Source organism: Lampetra planeri, chromosome 43 (assembly GCF_965212315.1).
Source record: "Lampetra planeri chromosome 43, kcLamPlan1.2.h2, whole genome shotgun sequence".
NCBI classification, from domain to species: domain Eukaryota; kingdom Metazoa; phylum Chordata; class Hyperoartia; order Petromyzontiformes; family Petromyzontidae; genus Lampetra; species Lampetra planeri.
The window spans coordinates 6715669-6733144 of NC_136149.1; the positions used below are offsets into that span (position 1 = coordinate 6715669).

General features: G+C 51.5%; 3 protein-coding genes across 3 annotated transcripts; all 3 read right to left on the bottom strand.

The window, feature by feature from the left end:
- Positions 1–1707: 1707 nt before the first annotated feature.
- LOC144732715 (uncharacterized) lies at positions 1708–3105 on the bottom strand. The gene is made up of 3 exons (XM_078614301.1): positions 3059–3105; positions 2265–2432; positions 1708–1940 (listed from the first exon to the last, which is right to left on the bottom strand). Exons 2-3 carry the CDS (start codon positions 2421–2423, stop codon positions 1749–1751), a joined length of 351 nt encoding a protein of 116 aa, XP_078470427.1. The 5' UTR covers positions 2424–2432; positions 3059–3105; the 3' UTR covers positions 1708–1748.
- Positions 3106–5634: 2529 nt separating this feature from the next.
- LOC144732716 (uncharacterized) lies at positions 5635–6863 on the bottom strand. The gene is made up of 3 exons (XM_078614302.1): positions 6728–6863; positions 6197–6364; positions 5635–5873 (listed from the first exon to the last, which is right to left on the bottom strand). Exons 2-3 carry the CDS (start codon positions 6353–6355, stop codon positions 5679–5681), a joined length of 354 nt encoding a protein of 117 aa, XP_078470428.1. The 5' UTR covers positions 6356–6364; positions 6728–6863; the 3' UTR covers positions 5635–5678.
- An 8838-nt stretch (positions 6864–15701) lies between these two features.
- LOC144732717 (uncharacterized) lies at positions 15702–16756 on the bottom strand. The gene is made up of 3 exons (XM_078614303.1): positions 16709–16756; positions 16233–16400; positions 15702–15939 (listed from the first exon to the last, which is right to left on the bottom strand). Exons 2-3 carry the CDS (start codon positions 16389–16391, stop codon positions 15745–15747), a joined length of 354 nt encoding a protein of 117 aa, XP_078470429.1. The 5' UTR covers positions 16392–16400; positions 16709–16756; the 3' UTR covers positions 15702–15744.
- Between the last annotated feature and the right edge of the window lie 720 nt (positions 16757–17476).

Here is a 17476-nt window from a genome sequence, read left to right on the forward strand (position 1 = left end):
TCCTTGCCTGTTTACAGATTAGCACAATAGCCTCATGTTTAATGGTTCTAACTTAATTTTACATTCTATTACCATCGTTTTTCATTTGTAATCTCCTTGAGCCGACTCAGGCGACATATACCACGCTTAACATTTATTTTTGCACAAAATTTAAAATTTTTCGTGACGGTTTTTTTGGTGCGATTGTTTTGTCATTTCGGTGACCCAGGTAATTTTTGCAAACGAAACTTTATCCTAACCTCTTCAATTTTCATCTCATCTGGTGAAATAAAATAAACTTGACTTACTTTTATAATGTTTCGATTCGTGCGGTGTTGATTGAGCATACGTCACCACTGTGATAAGTCGGTGTTGGTGAATGGGATGAGTGGAAAAAGGAATCACCGCTTCAGTTGTCGCGTCACACCCCTTCAATACGAACAGTTCTCGCACTCCCTCGCCCCTCTCATTCACACCACTCGGATTGCCGCTGTGCGGCTGCACGACAAATGGAAATGCAGCGGCTCTACGAGTGGAGCCACCAGTTGCGGGGAATATCGCAACCCGAGCGCGGCCTCTCCGCAGCAAAATGTCTGAAGCCTTCCCCCGATGTCAGACTCCGGGAACCAACAAAGTCACGTGCCAGAGCCGCATTATCAGACCCAATTGTCCTTCGGCATCACCATTCATCAAGAACATTTCACGAAAACCCCGCGTGCATGAGGTGCTGCTGACACGATTGTGTGTTTCCTGTGGGACTCCTTTACACTACCACCTTGCTTTTTTTTTTTAATCAAATTCGGTTTTCCAAAAACCACTCTACGTTCATTTAACCACCTTTTACTATTGGGACTTCGCTCCGCTTTCAATAACTAGCCAGCTTTCGTAGAGTGATAATTCCCAGCTGTGCCTCCAGCAGAGGTCTCCAGGTGCATAGCGACCTGATGCGTGACTTTTTCAGCTCGTTTAACACGAGCTCCGCTTTGGGGGCTTTCACTGCCGATTCTCGCGTTTTCACATCAATTCCAATCGCACGTTAACTCGGATCACCAACTACTAAAGGCGGTTACGCCCCTCTATCCCTTTGTTTCCACCAAAGTTTCGGAAAAACATTTTAATGCCGGCGAATAACTTTGGTTAAAGTGCGATTCCCCTCAAATATCAATGGCGTCTATCTGCACATCGTCGACTTGGCCCCCCTGCCATGAGGTTGGAGAACCTCTTTAATTTACACCGAGTCAAAGGCTTTCTCAGTCTGCCAGGGCTGTGACACGGTTACGTCGTCGTTCTAAGAAACTAGATGTTTAGCATGAACGACCACACGGTAGCAAACCTTCCTTAATCACTCGTCAGGTTTGAGATTGTCAACTTTCATATTCCGCAATTTTCGTTCAAGATCTGCCTAAACATCATGAACGGAAAAGTAGTACCCAATTTGTACATGATGAAATAGATTCCAGGGATGTATCCATTCTCGGGAGCTAACCCGGGTTTAAAGTGCCACCCATCACGGAGCTGTTTGGAACAGTACAAAGGGCGATTTCGCCAAACATCTGTGAGGCTAGTGCCATGCTCGTTGCTCTTTTTTGGGCGAGCAAACTCGGGGGTTCCATGAAGCAGACCGCCATTGCCAGTAAGCCAATGTGCATCGCGAGAAGCGCCAACCACAGCTCGCCGATTTCAACTTCACATGCACGATTCACCAAGACCAGGACCGACCAAGTTTGCCAGAATCTTTTTTTTTTATTCATCTCATATTTTAAAGGGATTTATTTCGGTTTATCAGCAATGGGCAGGCCATAGGGCCCCCTGGTGAGGAACACGTGCTCCTGGAATGGAGCATGGCCTGCTACGAGGATCCGCGTCCACGTGGCCATGAACGCTTGGAAGTCCACGCTGGCGCCTTGGTTCTCGTGAAGATCCCCCATGATGTTGCGCACTTCATAAGGGTCGCACGCGCCCTGTTGTCGTGATCACGGGAATAATGCAGGCCATTAGACAATGCACCAATGCTCACTTCTACGTCGCAAAAATGAACATGCTTCGGTGGCCGTTATGAGCAGTCAGAATCAAGCCGTATTAGGTAGTGCCTACGCACACCTAGTCATTTGAGCCACGGAGCCGAGCGCTGCCTCGAGCAGTCGCGGCTCCAGGCCGATAGGCTCCCACATTGCGCGGTCTGAGCCGAGCGTCTGTGTGGCGAATAGACGCGGTCACAGTAATGCGTACAGCTCAAGAAACGCGTGCGCAGTGCCGTCGCCGCACAGAGCCCGCAGGAAACCCACCGCCAGGTAGGGCCGCATGTGCTTCACGAGCAGATTCTGCAGCGCGTGCTTCCTCATGGAGATGTTCCCCGCGCCGCCTTCACAGTTGGCACAGAACTCACGCACGAAGATGTCCAGGACCGCGCTCAAATCCTCCATGGCGGCGGCAGATGAAGGCATCACGAGATTCTTTAAAATGAACACGTACACTCATTACATAAGAAAGCTAAAATCACCAGCATAAGTCTTTAGACCATTTATTGGAGGCCAGCACACCACACGGGGTAGGTGCCAAGTGGTGAAGTTTACAACCACACCACGTTCTCATTTGCAGCAGACTACCTATGGAAGGCACAGGACTGGACGACCAATACCCTACCACTCCGATTTCAGGAATGTACAATCCACACTGGTTAAGAGCAGTGAGCATTCACAGAAGACTAGTGTTACGTTCATGGCAAAACAAGAGCCGCGAGATGAAGTGGCTTCACAAATCAGGAGCCAAACTTTAACGCAGATGCCTCAATCTCGCCCCAATGCTCGAGTACAAGCAGCAGAGAAGATTCACAGCAAGGAATCCACACATGTCGACTCCACGAGGACCCTCCCCGTACTCAATACGCCAATTTAACAGTTTATTCATTTTTCAATCATGGGCAGTCGTCTGCCTTGAACAGTCAGAAAGAACAGGAAAAAAGAAAAGGTGAAAGAATGACCACAACCCGAACAGGGGACCCTATTGTAACAACCAGTGCCTTCACCACGCTCCCTTACAGCACGTGCACCAAGTATCAATACGCCGAGACAGAGCTCACCAAAATGCAGAGCTCAGCAGCAACCACAAAGGCCGCCTCGCGCGGGGTTTAAATACTCACCTATGCTGGCGACGTCACCAATTACCGCATTCACCTGTGCTGGTGACGTCACTCATAATTGTATGCACCTGTGCTGTGGATGTTAATCATAATCGTATCGACCTGTTTTATTCACGTCACATGACTCATCGAGTCTCCGCGTGCGACTCTGACCAATCCCGCGCATCTGCTCAATGAGATGAATCCCTTATGCGTGCGAGGTAATGGTGATGATAGATGCAGTGACAATGATGATTGATAATGAGAAGGAGGAGGGTGGCTAAATTTGACTTTCTCTGTGATGTTCACTATTGTCGTGAAGACGCCACCACACCCTTCTTGCCGGGAAACTTGATCATAAATGCAATGCGAGTTACGATCTATCTATACAGTATATATAAAAGTCAAAAATAGTCTGTTTGGGGGTTTGTGTGTGGCTTTGCGTGTGTTCGCGCGCTTGCAAACGATTTTGCTCTCTAACGATGGGGTATAAGTGAAATAAAAATAGCCAGGTACTACGCTGTAAGCCCCGTTGTGAGCAAGCGCTATTCCATTTTCACATCCGTCATCACATCCCTCAACTTTTAATTAGTTTAATTAGAGATTTAGTGCGATTTTTTTGCACTTCCCATCTATTTATTTATTTATTTGTGACGCATGCACGACCATACCAACTCACGCGCCTTTGGTGGGGGGGACGGCCCATGCAAAGTCGCACGCCTTCGGTGGGAGTAGGGGGACATTTTCTTTCGCGTTAAATATGCTATATAAATACACTAAACGCTGACGCTAATTCTTCACTGTGTGATATCCACCCCACCCGATGCGTGCAGTTATTACTACTATGCAGTCGGTAGATTCTACCACTATAGGCCATAGATATTACAGCAGAGAGGCCGGGGAGATCGTGGCTGGGCGGGTCAGTGGTAGCAGCCCAGCCCCAGCCTGCCAAGGTGCCATCTCGGCCGGCTGGACATTCTAGGCGAGGCCGGAGGGTCTACACGGGACTAGGCCTCACCACACCACTCTGTCAGGTGAGTACTTTGTGCTATCGAGTCAATAAATACGGCAATAGTCAGTATGGACTACTATAGTGATAGCAGGTACCACCACAGTCGGTATGCACTGCTGTAATCATAGCAGGTACCACCACAGTCAGTACCCACTGCTGTTAGATTTTTAAGAGTAGTTATGAAATATATTTTTGGCCCGGGCAACGCCGGGTATATAAGCGAGTCACTTTTAAATGTAGAATCTACTTGAGCCGATGTAGACGAAAAATAATTCATTCAACATTTATTTTAGTGCAATGTTTTTTTATTTCTCGCGACGCAGTTGTTTCAGGTGAGATTACTATTTGCTTCATTCTGTACTTTATTTTTCTTGTCATTTAGGTGATCTAGGTCACTTGCAAATTAGTCTTTATCCTGATCTCTTTTCATCTCATTCGATAATACAAAATACATTTTTTCTAATGTTTTTATTCGTGCGGTGTTGATTGACCATATTTCACCACCGTTAAATCGGTGTTGGTGAATGGGATGAGGGGCAGGGGAATGCAGGGCCATTTCAGTTGTTTCGTCATGTCCCTGAAATACAAACACAGATCTCGCACTCCAGCCCCTCATAGACACCGCACTGGGATTGGCGCTGTGCGACTGCACATCGAGTGGAAATGGAGGGGGGGGGGGCTCTGAGCAGTGGGGCCACCAGAGCGCGGCCTCTCCACCTTCTGCCTTCAGCAACAAAATGTCTGAAGCCTTCCCCGAGGTCAGACTTCGGAAACCAACACCAATTCACGTGCCAGATCCGCATTAACCATTTTCTAAGCTCGATTACTACACTTCCAGCTTGAAAAACCTTCACTGCCGATTTTCGCGTTTTTACATCAATACATTGCACGTTAGATTTGATCTCTAACTACGAGAGGTGGTCACTCCCCTCTGACTTTTATTCCACTAAAGTTTCACGAAACGAATTCTAATGCCTTGTGAACAACTTTGGTTAAAGTGAGATTCCCCTCAAATATGAAAAGTCTTTATCTGCACACCCGCATAGCTCCTTGCCATCGGAGGATGCTTTAAGTCTGTAAGGGCTGGGATAAGGTTACTTCATGGTTAGTCTCTCCAGGAACTTAATTTTAAACTGAACTTTGCACGCCAGTAGAAAACCCTACATATAATCCGATCACGTCAGTGCAAAACTGGCCGCTCTAATATTCTTTCCAAGATCTGCCAATACATCATGATCTGAAACGGAAGGGTTACTCCTATTTGTATAGATGAAATCTATTAAATGAATGTACCCGTTCTCGGGGTGCTAATAATCGGGTGTCAAATGTCACCCATCACAGACCTATTTTTTAACAAAGCCCGATGATCTTACGAGGAGAATGCCACACTCGTTGCTCCTTTTGGGCCAAGCAAACCTAGGTGCCATGAAGCCCACCACCATCAGTACCCAAATTTGCATCACAAGAGCCAACCACAGCTCGCCAATTCCAAACTTCACACACGATTCACCAAGACCAGGACCGACCAGTTTGCCAGCAATTTTAATATTCATCACATTTTATAGGGACTTATTTCGGTTTATCAGCAACAATGGGCGGTCCACAGGGCCCCCTGGTGAGGAACACGCGCTCCTGGAACGGGGCATGGCCGGCCACGAGGATCCGCGTCCACGTGGCCATGAACGCTTGGAAGTCCACGCTGGCGCCTTGGTTCTCGTGAAGATCCCCCATGATCTTGCGCACTTCATCCGGGTGGCAGGGGCCCTGCAGTCGTGACAGCGGGAACCGTTTCTGTTACAGGCAATGCACCAATAGCTCTGCTCAGTGCTGCAGCAACACTAAACAAGATGCTCTGGTGGCCATTAAAAGCCCAGTCACAATCAAGCCCGAGCAGTGGCTACGCGCGCTCAGTCATTCAATCAATGCACCCGAGCGCCGCCTCGAGCCTTCGCGGCTCCAGGCCGTGGGGCTCCCGAAGTGGGCGATCTCAGAGCCAAGCGGCTGTGCAAAGAGACGCAGTCGGTGACGCGCACGGCTCATAAACCGTGCGCGTTCTCGCCGCCATGTGGAGCCCGCAGGAAACCCACCGCCAGGTAGGGCCGCATGTGCTTCACGAGCAGATTCTGCAGCACGTGCTTCCTCATGAAGACGCTCCCCGCGCCTCCTTCACAGCTGGCGCAGAACTCACGCACGAAGATGTCCATCACAGCGCTCAGATCCTCCAGGGCGGCGGCAGACGAAGGCATCACGAGATTCTTTCAAGGAATACACACGTACATTAATTCCACAACGAGAAAGCCAAATCACCAGTATATAAGCCTTTAGACCATCTATTAAAGGCCAGCACACCACACGGGTTGGGTGCCAAGTGGTGAAGTTCACACCCACACCACGTCCGCTTTTGCAGCCGACTTCCTATGGAAGGCCCAAGACTGGACAACCAATACCCTACCACTCGGATCTCAGGATGGACACATACGAGTGTACTATCCACAAGGGTTAAGAGCAGTGACCCTACACAGAACACGAGTATTGCGTTCATGGGAAGACAAGAAACGCAAAATGAAGCGGCTTCACAAATCAGAAACCAAACTTTAGCACAGATGCCTCAATCTCACCCCAATGTTCGTGCATAAGTAGCGTAGAGAATATTCACAACGAGGAATCCACAAATGTCGACTCCACGAGGCTCAATACGCCAAGCCAGAAATTACCAAAATGCGAAGACCAGCAGCGACCACAACAGTTCTCTCGCGCGGGGCTTAAATACTCACCTATGCTGGCGACGTCACCAATTACCACATTCACCTGTGCTGGTGACGTCACTCATCATTGTATGCACCTGTGCTGTGGATGTCAATCATTGTATCGACCTGTTTTATTCACGTCACATGACTCATCGAGTCTCCGCGTGCGACTCTGACCAATCACGCGCATCCGCTCAATGAGATGAATCCCTTGTGCGTGCGGGGTAATGGTGATGATGGATGCAGTGACGATGATGATTGAAAATGAGAAGGAGGCGGGTGGATGAGTTTGACTTTCTCCGTGATAAATTTTGATTTAAAGCTTTCGTGACTGCAGGGATTCATATTCTTGGTTCTTTCGGTAAAGTCACGTAGAAGGGAAATAATATTTATCTGTGATGTTCACTATTGTCATGAAGACGCCACTCACCGTTCTTGCCGGGAACTTGATCACAAATCCAATGCTAGTCACGATAGCTTCTAAATTTGTAATCTACTTGAGGCGACAAATAACTAATTCAACATTTATTTTCGTGCAATATTTTTGGATTTCTCGTGACGCAGTTGTTTTGGTCAGATTGCAATTTTATTTATTCAGAACTTTAATTGTTTTTCTTGTCATTTCGGTGATCCAGGTCACTTGCAAATGAGACTTTATCCTGGGCTCTTGGAGTTTTCATCCCATCTGGTTAAATAAAAGACATTTCACTTTTTAATGTTTTGATTCCTGCGGTGTTGATTGACCATACTTCACCACTGTGGTAAATCGGTGTTGGTGAATGGGATGAGAGGCGGGGAAGGCAGGACCATTTAAGTAGTTGCGTAATGTCCCTGAAATACAAACACACATCTCGCACTCTAGCCCCTCATAGACACCGCACTGGGATTGGCGCCATGCGGTTGCACATCGAGTGGAAATGGGGCTCCGAGCAGTGGAGCCACTCGAGCGCGGCCTCTCCACTTTCTACCAACACCAATTCACATGCCAGATCCGCATTATTCAACCCATTTGCCCTTCGGCGTCATCACCATTCATCACGAACAAAGCGCAATGAAAACCCCGCGTGCATTCCAGACGCTGCTGGCATGATTTTGCGTGTCCTACACTGCCACCTTTCTTTTTTTTGCAACAAACATTCCACGTTCATGGTAACACCTCTTTCACTATTAACTGCACTCACCTTTGAATAACTAGCCAGGTTTCATAAACGTTGTGATGTTTCCCAGCTGTGTGCCTCCAGCAGATCTCCAGGTGCATTGCGACCTTGTGCTCGACTTTTTCTCAGCTCGTTTGCCTCGATCTCAGCTTGAAAAACCTTCACTGCCGATTCTTGCGTTTTCACATCAATTCATCGCACGTTAGATTGGCTCACCAACTACGAGAGGTGGTCACTCCCCTCGGCCTTTGATTCCACCAAATTTTCTGGAACCGAATTATAATGCCCTATGAATAACTTTGGTTCAAGGGAGATCTCCATCAAACGCATTCCTGCGGAGGGAGCTGGTAGGAACGTTGGGTTGCTCGGTTAATGGCCAAGGTCAACCGCGGCGTGGTGTATTCCGCAAATATGGCCGACTGAGGGCGGGCACAAGCCGGCGTGAGTAGGTTAAACGTCGAGTTTTGTAAGGGCACCACGGGGTGACCAGCCCCTCCCCACCCAGCCCCACCCGTCCCACCCCCCACCCAGCCTCACTCTGCCTACCCAGCCCCTCCCCACCCGTCCCTCTCCACCCAGCCCCTCCCATTTTTGGATGCACGACGGACGGACACAATAATCCCCTGTGGGCTGTTATAACCAGAAGGTTCCTACCAGTAATATTACGTCTTTATCTGCACGCCGGCAAAGCTCCTTGTCACGGGCTTTTACAGTCTGCAGTGGCTGGGTTAAGGTTACTTCATGGTTGGTCTCTCCCAGAACTTGATTAACCTGAACCTTGCACGCGAGTAGAAACCCCTTCATAATCCGACCACTAAGGTGCGAGGCTGGCCGCTCTAATATTATTTGCAAGATCTGCCAATACATCAAGATCGGAAGCGAAAGGGTTACCATTATTTGTATAGAAGTGTAATAACAGCCATAGAGGGTTCACGTGGGGATTGGCTTGCCGGTCCTGCTTGTAGCCAATAAGGGTTGAGATAGGGAGCATGGCCCAGGCGTGATCACGGCATGTCATCAGGAGTGATTGGCCTAGCCATTCGGGGCCCCAGCTAATGGGGAGCCGGATGAGAGGCGTGGTCCCGGGATTGACAGGGAACCATCGAGAATGGTCGAAGCTGTCCATGAACGATTGGCTGGGGGGACCACGTGACGAAGGGATTAAGAGAGAGTGAGAGGGAACGATCGAGAGCAGACTGGAAACCGACAAGAGCAGGGTCACGCGCGGACGGGGGCTCTGGGTGCCACGTGCGCGGTGGGGATTTAGTGCGACGTCTGTCCTCTCTCCGTTGTCTGCCAGCAACGGAGAGTGAGTGAGTAAAGTGTATTGTGGAGTGGAAATAAAAAGGACTGATTCCGAAGCCGTCTCAAGAAGGATTATTACATTGGTGTCAGAAGTGATTCTGCGACTGTTTGGACGATCGTCAAGATGTCTAAGCACCCCAGAAAAAAGAACCTGCCCTTGCCTCTATCGGAGGAAGAGGTCGAGACGGATGAAGATGAGCTGTTGGGAGCAACAGCCCTTATGCCGCCTGCTGATGACACTCGCCTCGACGCCTCTCAGCATCGACCGTGGGAGGATGCAACCACCGCAGGACCAAAAGACGAATGGCGGCTGATGGCGGAGCAGATTGAGTCGTTGCGCGCCATTCTGCTAAGCCTGGTGACCGCGGTGGCGTCCTCACCAGCCGTGAGTCGCCAGATCGCCGATCAGCTGGACGCCGCGGGAAGGGGTCCTGCTATGGAATCGGGACCCGCCATTGCTCCTGCCACGCGGGAGGACGCCGTCGTCTTGGGTGGGGCAGCTGCGCCGGAGTCGTCGGCTGCCATTTTGGGCGCGCCTACCACCACGCGGCCACCGGACGCCATTTTGCCTGCACCGAGTGGAGAGCGGGAACGGTAGTCGGAGACGCCCGCGGCACGCGCCTGCCACCGCGGACATCGCCTTCCACAAATAAAAGAATTTATCGCCGGGGGCGATTGGAGTGCTTTTACGTGGCGCTTCGAGTCAGCTTTTAGATCTGTCAACTGGACGGAGGAAGAAGCGCTGGGAGCGCTACCTACGCTGCTCGATGATGTGTCTCTGGGAGTCTTCCGCTCCATCCCGGCGTCCAAGAAGAAGACACTGCGGGATGCGTTCACAGAGATGGCGGAATTTTATGACCCGCCGACATCGGCCATCAGAAAATGTATGTCGCGTCGCCGAGCACCGGAGGAATCGCCGTTGGCCTATCGGGGGGCGTTGATGGCGATGGCCATGGCCGCCTAACCCGACGCAACGGCCGAGCATTTGGATCCGCTCATCCTTTCCCGCATGCTGGAGTTGTCTCAGGAGCTCAACATCTCTCTACCAGTGTGCGGCCACGAACCGCTTTCATTGCGGTGGGTGGCGCGCTGCCTGGACGCTAAGTTTAATATCAAGCGTTGGGACCAGATGGCGGCGTGGATGGGGAAACCCGAGATCGACGGGCCGCCTCTGGGGTGGTCTCCGCGACTGGTTGTCCACTGCTCCGACGACTCGGGCGACGACGACATGCTGGCTGCTGCTGTCCCGCATAGGATTCCGGGACGGCGGCTGCGCGACCAGCGGGGCGACTACACGGGCCGGCCGCGTGCGAGGGCCGGGTCGTCCGACCACCGGCCGACGTCGGCCGCGTGTTTCAAGTGTGGCAGATGGGGCCACTTCGCCCGTGACTGCTGCTGCCGACCTCTGCTGTCGCCTCTTCCGCCAAGGGGACCTCCATCTCCTCTACCTGCTGCGGAGCTGCAACAACCTCGGGCGAGTTGGCACAAATCGGATTTTACTTCTCCTGCTCCATTGACACGCTCTGCTACACAGTGGAAGAAATTGGCTCGCAGGATTGTGGCTGCGGCGTCGGGATCGTCGACGGTACGAGGTACCATCGACGGCGTTGACGTCCGTATCTTGGTGGACACTGGCGCATCGGCTACCATCATTTCTGATGTTATTTTTCATTTGTTGTCCATTCCTGCATCGTGGATAGGCAAGGTTAATGATGCGAGTGTTGCCGCCAATGGGGGGAGCATGGGTATCTGCGGACAGGTGGATGTGAGCATCGCTATCGGAAATATTACCGCCGCAGGACCTGTGTTAATTTCTCGCCCGCTAGCTGTTCCATGCTTGTTGGGTTCTGATTTCCTGCGCCGGATGCCGCTGAGAATACGGGTCGATTAGGACTGTTTGGAAATGCCGGGGGGTCATTGGATGGCGTTCCTGCCTTCCCTGCTGGCCAATGCGCCTACAGGTAACGCAGTTACTGCTGTCGTTGCGGCTACGGTGGAGGTTCCATCGGGAGGGCCTCCGCATGATCGTTCACAAGAACGCTGGATCGCAGATTTATGCGGAGAGAATTCTTCATTGTCAAATGAACATAGGAACGCCTTGCGTTCGCTATTGTTGCGGTACGCTGATGTTTTCAGCAGAAATGATTTGGACCTCGGCCGCACGTCACTTTTGTCACACCATATTGAAACCGGTGCGGCGCCTCCCGTCTGTATGCACCCTCACCGCATGAGCCCGGCGGAAAGGGAACACGTGCGTGGGGCAGTAGATGAATTGCTGGCGGCGGATATTATTTCGCCGTCCAACAGCCCTTGGGGCGCGCCCGTCGTGCTGGTTAAGGAGAAAGATGGTGGTACGAGGTTTTGCGTTGATTTCCGCCGGTTGAACAAAATTTCGGTAGCGGACGCGTACCCCTTACCGAGGATGGATGACTCGTTGGATGCTTTATCGGGTGCTAAATTCTTTTCCACCCTTGACCTGTCCTCGGGCTTCTGGCAGCTTCCCCTCGATGACGAGTCTAAAGCCAAAACTGCATTCCGCACGCCGCAAGGTCTCTTTGAATTTAATCGGTTGCCTATTGTCCTGAACGCGGCTCCGGCCACGTTTCAGCGGCTCATGGAATTGGTGTTGGCGGGACTGCAGTGGGAAACGTGCCTCATATATCTAGACGATATAATTGTCTTTAGCCGCACGTTCGAGGAACATCTCCAACGCCTTGAGACAGTTTTTCAAAGAATGCGTGCGGCTGACCTTAAGTTTAAACCGAGGAAATGCCACCTTCTGCAACACTCCGTCCGTTACCTGGGTCATATTGTCAGTTCGGACGGTGTATCCACTGACCCTCTGAAAACGAAGTGTGTACGTGAGTGGCCCACACCCACCTCGGTGGGTGATGTTCGGCGGTTTATTGGATTCGCTTCCTATTATCGCCGCTTCATTAAGAACTTTGCGACGTTGGCAAAACCATTACACGTTCTAACTGGCAAAAATCAAAGGTTTAAATGGAGTGCGGAGGAAGAAAGTTCCTTTATGGCACTTCGGGACCACCTCGCCACGGCGCCTACCTTAGATTACCCAGATTTTCGCAGCCGTTCATCCTTGATACGGATGCTAGTGATATCGGCATTGGGGCCGTTTTGTCGCAACGCAAGGACGGGGTTGAGAGAGTGGTGGCGTACGGCAGCAGGGTTCTATCTCCTGCGGAAACGCGATATTGCGTGACAAGGCGGGAACTTTTGGAAATTGTCCATTTTGTTCGATTGTACCGGCCGTACCTGTATGGACGGAAATTCCTGGTCCGCACTGATCATGCGGCTTTGCAATATTCCCTCAAATTGGATCAGCCGTCAGGCCAATTGGCCCGGTGGTTGGAATCGTTACAGGAATTTTCCTTCGATATAGCATACCGGAAGGGGGCCCGTCACGCGAACGCTGATGCGCTCTCAAGGCTGCCGCCCGTTCCTCCGTGCACTTGCCTGACGGGCACGCACCGCTGCGTGGCACCGCCCACGTCGCCCTGCCCGGTTATGGGGGCGATAGCGAATGAGGACGACGCAGGGGCCAAAGCGAAGGAGGAGGACCAGCAGGTGTCGGTGGACACCGATGATACCTTACGGCTGCCGCACGCGGTCTGGTTGCGCGAGCAGGAGGCCGATGCCTCGCTGTCTCCGCTACGTAAATTGGTAGGGAAACAGAAATCGCAATTGGCGGGCTGGAAGTGGCAGATGTTCCGGGGTAAGTCGGGATTATTAATGTGTACCGACGGGTTGTCTGACCGACCACGCTTGGTAGTGCCTACTTCGTTTCGCTACGACCTGCTCCGTACTCTGCACGCTGATAAGTTGATGCACCTCGGCGTCCAAAAGACTGTGGCCGCGATGCAAAAGGATTTTTTTTGGGCCGGTATGACGGCAGACATCAATGACTTTGTCCGCTCGTGCCATGATTGTGCGAAGAGGAAGCCGCCTTGGAACCACTATGTACCACCGTTGCGTTCCATTGAAGTGTCCCGTATCAACGAATTAGTTGCTCTCGACATTCTGGGGCCGTTTCCCCCGTCGGCTAGGGGCAATAAATACCTTCTGGTCAGGGTGGAATATTTTTTTCGATGGCCGATGGCCTGGCCTCTGCCCGACCATATGGCAGCGTCCATCACCGACGCTTTTTTGAACGGGTATGTCATGGACAAGGGGGTACCTGAGAGGCTGCTCACAGATCAAGGGCGGAATTTCTCCTCTAAATTGCTTAGGGAAGTTTGTGACGCGCTAGGTACAAAGAAAGTTCGCACCTCCCCATACCATCCACAAACAGATGGTATGGTGGAACGATTCAACCGTACCCTCTCGGCTATGCTTTGTCACACGGTCAGTGAAAAGCAAACCGTTTGGGACCTGCACATACCAGGCGTCTTAGCGGCATACCGCATGGTTCCGCACACGTCCACGGGATACTCACCATTTTTTTTTATGTATGGCCGTGAAAATGTTCCACCCATCGATGTGCAACTGGGTACGCCGAGTAAACGACCGTCCCGCTCCCTGCCTGACCACGTGCGTGACTCGCTTGAACGAGTAACGGAGGCGCGAGAGGCTGCCCGGTGTGCGACGGCCCGTGCTCAGACAAGGAACGAACGGTATGCGCGTCGATCGCATACTCGCATGCCTTGGTCAGTGGGAGACCTGGCGTGGCTCCACTGCCCCCAGGTACCGGCGGGCACATCCCCTAAACTGCACAGGCCGTGGCGGGGGCCTGTGACGCTGGTAGATGTTCGGAACTCGCAAAGTATCCGCGTTCAGTATGGAAAACGTCGGTGGAATGTTCATTCCTCGCGACTTAAACCCTATGTTGACGCGCGTGTCGGTCCTTCATCCCCACTAGCTGACCTGCCGGGTTCTGCCGGGCCGACTACGCCGCTTGACACGCCCGTTGATCCCAGGGGGGACTGTGTTGTGCCTCCTGCAGATGAACAGGTTCTGAGGGCTGAGGAAGCCCCCGCTGCCCCCCCTCCAACGGGGCCCGCCCTGGACGTGACCAAGCACCAACAACCTACTTCTTCTTCGAGCCTGCCACCTCCTGTCCATCCGGAAGCAAAGCGACCTTGCGCTGGGAGCGGAGAGGGTCCCGCGTCGCGTACGCGGTCGAAATCTCTTCCGTTTCGTTAACGTTTGATCGTTTCGCTAATTTCCCTGTCGTTACTGCGCTGCAGGGGCGCCCTAATGTATGTCGTGATTTTTTGTGTTATTATGGGTGACTTGTTTTAAATGTTGTTAGGCGCGGGAACGCCGGTTCACCCTTGAATTGTTAAACGCACCTTGGTGCCCTAATAAGATGTTGCGGAATTGGTTCTTCACCCTTTTCCCAGCCGAGACAGCTACATTTTTTCACCGGGGGAGGGTGGGGGGGTGATGTAATAACAGCCATAGAGGGTTCACATGGGGATTGGCTTGCCGGTCCTGCTTGTAGCCAATAAGGGTTGAGATAGGGAGCATGGCCCAGGCGTGATCACGGCATGTCATCAGGAGTGATTGGCCTAGCCATTCGGGGCCCCAGCTAATGGGGAGCCGGATGAGAGGCGTGGTCCTGGGATTGACAGGGAACCATCGAGAATGGTCGAAGCTGTCCATGAACAATTGGCTGGGGGGACCACGTGACGAAGGGATTAAGAGCGAGTGAGAGGGAACGATCGAGAGCAGACTGGAAACCGACAAGAGCAGGGTCATGCGCGGACGGGGGCTCTGGGTGCCACGTGCGCGGTGGGGATTTAGTGCGAAGTCTGTCCTCTCTCCGTTGTCTGTCAGCAACGTAGAGTGAGTAAAGTGTATTGTGGAATGGAAATAAAAAGGACCGATTCCGAAGCCGTCTCAAGAAGGATTATTACAGAATAATGAAATATATTCCATGATGTACCCGTTCTCGGGGCGCTAATAATTGGGTGTGAAGTGCAACTTATCACGGGACCTGTTTTTGTACAGTACAAAGCCTGATACTGGTAGGAACGAAGTGAACCAGCCTACAATAGATTATATCGTCCGTCCGTGTAGCAACATCGCCCCCTACTGCAAACCTGCAAACACTTGGCAGGACCCTACAAAAACCTTTAGACTCAGCGAGGCTTTCGTGGCTAAACAAGTGTAATAATACAACATGTTTATATTCTTTGGTTATTCGTTCCTACCAGCCCACCCCACAGGGTCCTGTTTATATTACCATGCGAGGATAGTGCCACGCTCGTTCCGCCTTTTGGGCCGAGCAAACCTAGGGGGTTCCATGAAGCCCACCGCCATTGCCACTAACCAAACTTGCACCAAGAGAAAATCCAACCACAGCCACGGTTCGCTGGTTCCCAATGCCACACACACACACACGATTCACCAAAACGACCGACCAGTTTGCCAGCGATTTTATTATTCATCTCATTTTATAGGGATTTATTTCGGTTTATCAGCAACAATGGGCGGTCCATAGGGCCCCCTGGTGAGGAACACGCGCTCCCTGAACGGGGCATGGCCGGCCACAAGGATCCTCGTCCACGTCGCCATGAACGCCTGGAAGTCCACGCTGGCGCCTTGGTTCTCGTGAAGATCCCCCATGATCTTGCGCACTTCATCCGGGTCGCAGGCACCCTGCAGTCGTGACAGCGTGAACAGTTTGTTAGAGGCAATGCAACAACACAAACATGCTATGGTGGCCATTAAAAGCCCAGTCACAATCAACCCCTAGCAGTGGCTTCGCGCGCTCAGTCGTTCAATCCATGCACCCGAGCAACGCCTCGAGCTTTCGCGGCTCCAGGCCGTGGGGTTCCCGAAGTGCGCGATCTCAGAGCCAAGCGGCTGTGCGAAGAGACGCAGTCGGTGACGCGCACGGCTCAAAACGCGTGCACGTTGCCACCGCCATGTGAAGCCCGCAGGAAACCCACCACCAGGTAGGGCCGCATGTGCTTCACGAGCAGATTCTGCAGCGCGTGCTTCCTCATGAAGACGCTCCCTGCGCCTCCTTCACAGCTGGCGCAGAACTCGTGCACGAAGATGTCCATGACAGCGCTCAGATCCTCCATGGCGGCGGCAGATGAAGGCATCACGAGATTCTTTCAAGGAATACACACGTACATTAATTCCATGTTCGAGTATAAGCAGCAGAGAAGATTAACATCGAGGAATCCACAAATGTCGACTCCACGAGGACCCTCCGCACTCAATACGCCCATTTAAAAGTGTATTCATATTTCAATCATGGGCAGTCCTCTGCCTTTAACAGCCAGAAAGAAGAGGAAAAAAGAAAAGATGAAAGAATGACCACAACCCGAACAGGGGACCCTATTATAGCAACCAGTTCCTTCACCACGCTCCCTTACAGCAAGTGCACCAAGCATCAATACGCCGAGACAGAGCTCACCAAAACGCAGATATCAGCAGCAACCACAAAGGCCGCCTCGCGCGGGGTTTAAATACTCACCTATGCTGGCGACGTCACCAATTACCGCATTCAGCTGTGCTGGTGACGTTACACATCATTGTATGCACCTGTGCTGTGGATGTCAATCATCATCGTATCGACCTGTTTTATTCACGTCACATGACTCATCGAGTCTCCGCGTGCGACTGACCAATTACGCGCATCCGCTCAATGAGATGAACCCCTTGTGCGTGCGGGGTAATGGTGATGATGGATGCAGTGCCGATGATGATTGCTAATGAGGAGGAGGGTGGCTGAGTTTCACTTTCTCTGTGATCTTCACTATTGTCGTAAAGACGCCACTCACCGTTCTTGCCGGGAAACTTGATCACAAATCCAATGCGAGTCACGATCGCTACTAAATTTATAATCTACTTGAGCCGAATGAGGCGACAAATAATTCAACATTTATTTTATTGCAATATTTTTGGATTTTTCGTGACGTGTCTATGTTTGTATATCCCTTATGCGTGCGAGGTAATGGTGATGATAGATGCAGTGACAATGATGATTGATAATGAGAAAGAGGAGGGTGGCTAAATTTGACTTTCTCTGTGATGTTCACTATTGTCGTGAAGACGCCACTCACCTTTCTTGCCGGGAAACTTGATCATAAATGCAATGCGAGTTACGATCTATCTATACAGTATATATAAAAGTCAAAAATAGTCTGTTTGGGGGTTTGGGTGTGGCTTTGCGTGTGTTCGC

Bases quoted from the DNA above. Each gene is read 5' to 3' on its own strand.
- LOC144732716 (XM_078614302.1), bottom strand. From the start codon at position 6,355: ATGCCTTCGTCTGCCGCCGCCCTGGAGGATCTGAGCGCTGTGATGGAC. The intron at 5,874-6,196 runs GTGGGTTTCCTG...TCACGACTGCAG, and splicing joins ACATGCGGCCCTACCTGGCG to GGCCCCTGCCACCCGGATGA.
- LOC144732717 (XM_078614303.1), bottom strand. From the start codon at position 16,391: ATGCCTTCATCTGCCGCCGCCATGGAGGATCTGAGCGCTGTCATGGAC. The intron at 15,940-16,232 runs GTGGGTTTCCTG...TCACGACTGCAG, and splicing joins ACATGCGGCCCTACCTGGTG to GGTGCCTGCGACCCGGATGA.
- LOC144732715 (XM_078614301.1), bottom strand. From the start codon at position 2,423: ATGCCTTCATCTGCCGCCGCCATGGAGGATTTGAGCGCGGTCCTGGAC. The intron at 1,941-2,264 runs GTGGGTTTCCTG...TCACGACAACAG, and splicing joins ACATGCGGCCCTACCTGGCG to GGCGCGTGCGACCCTTATGA.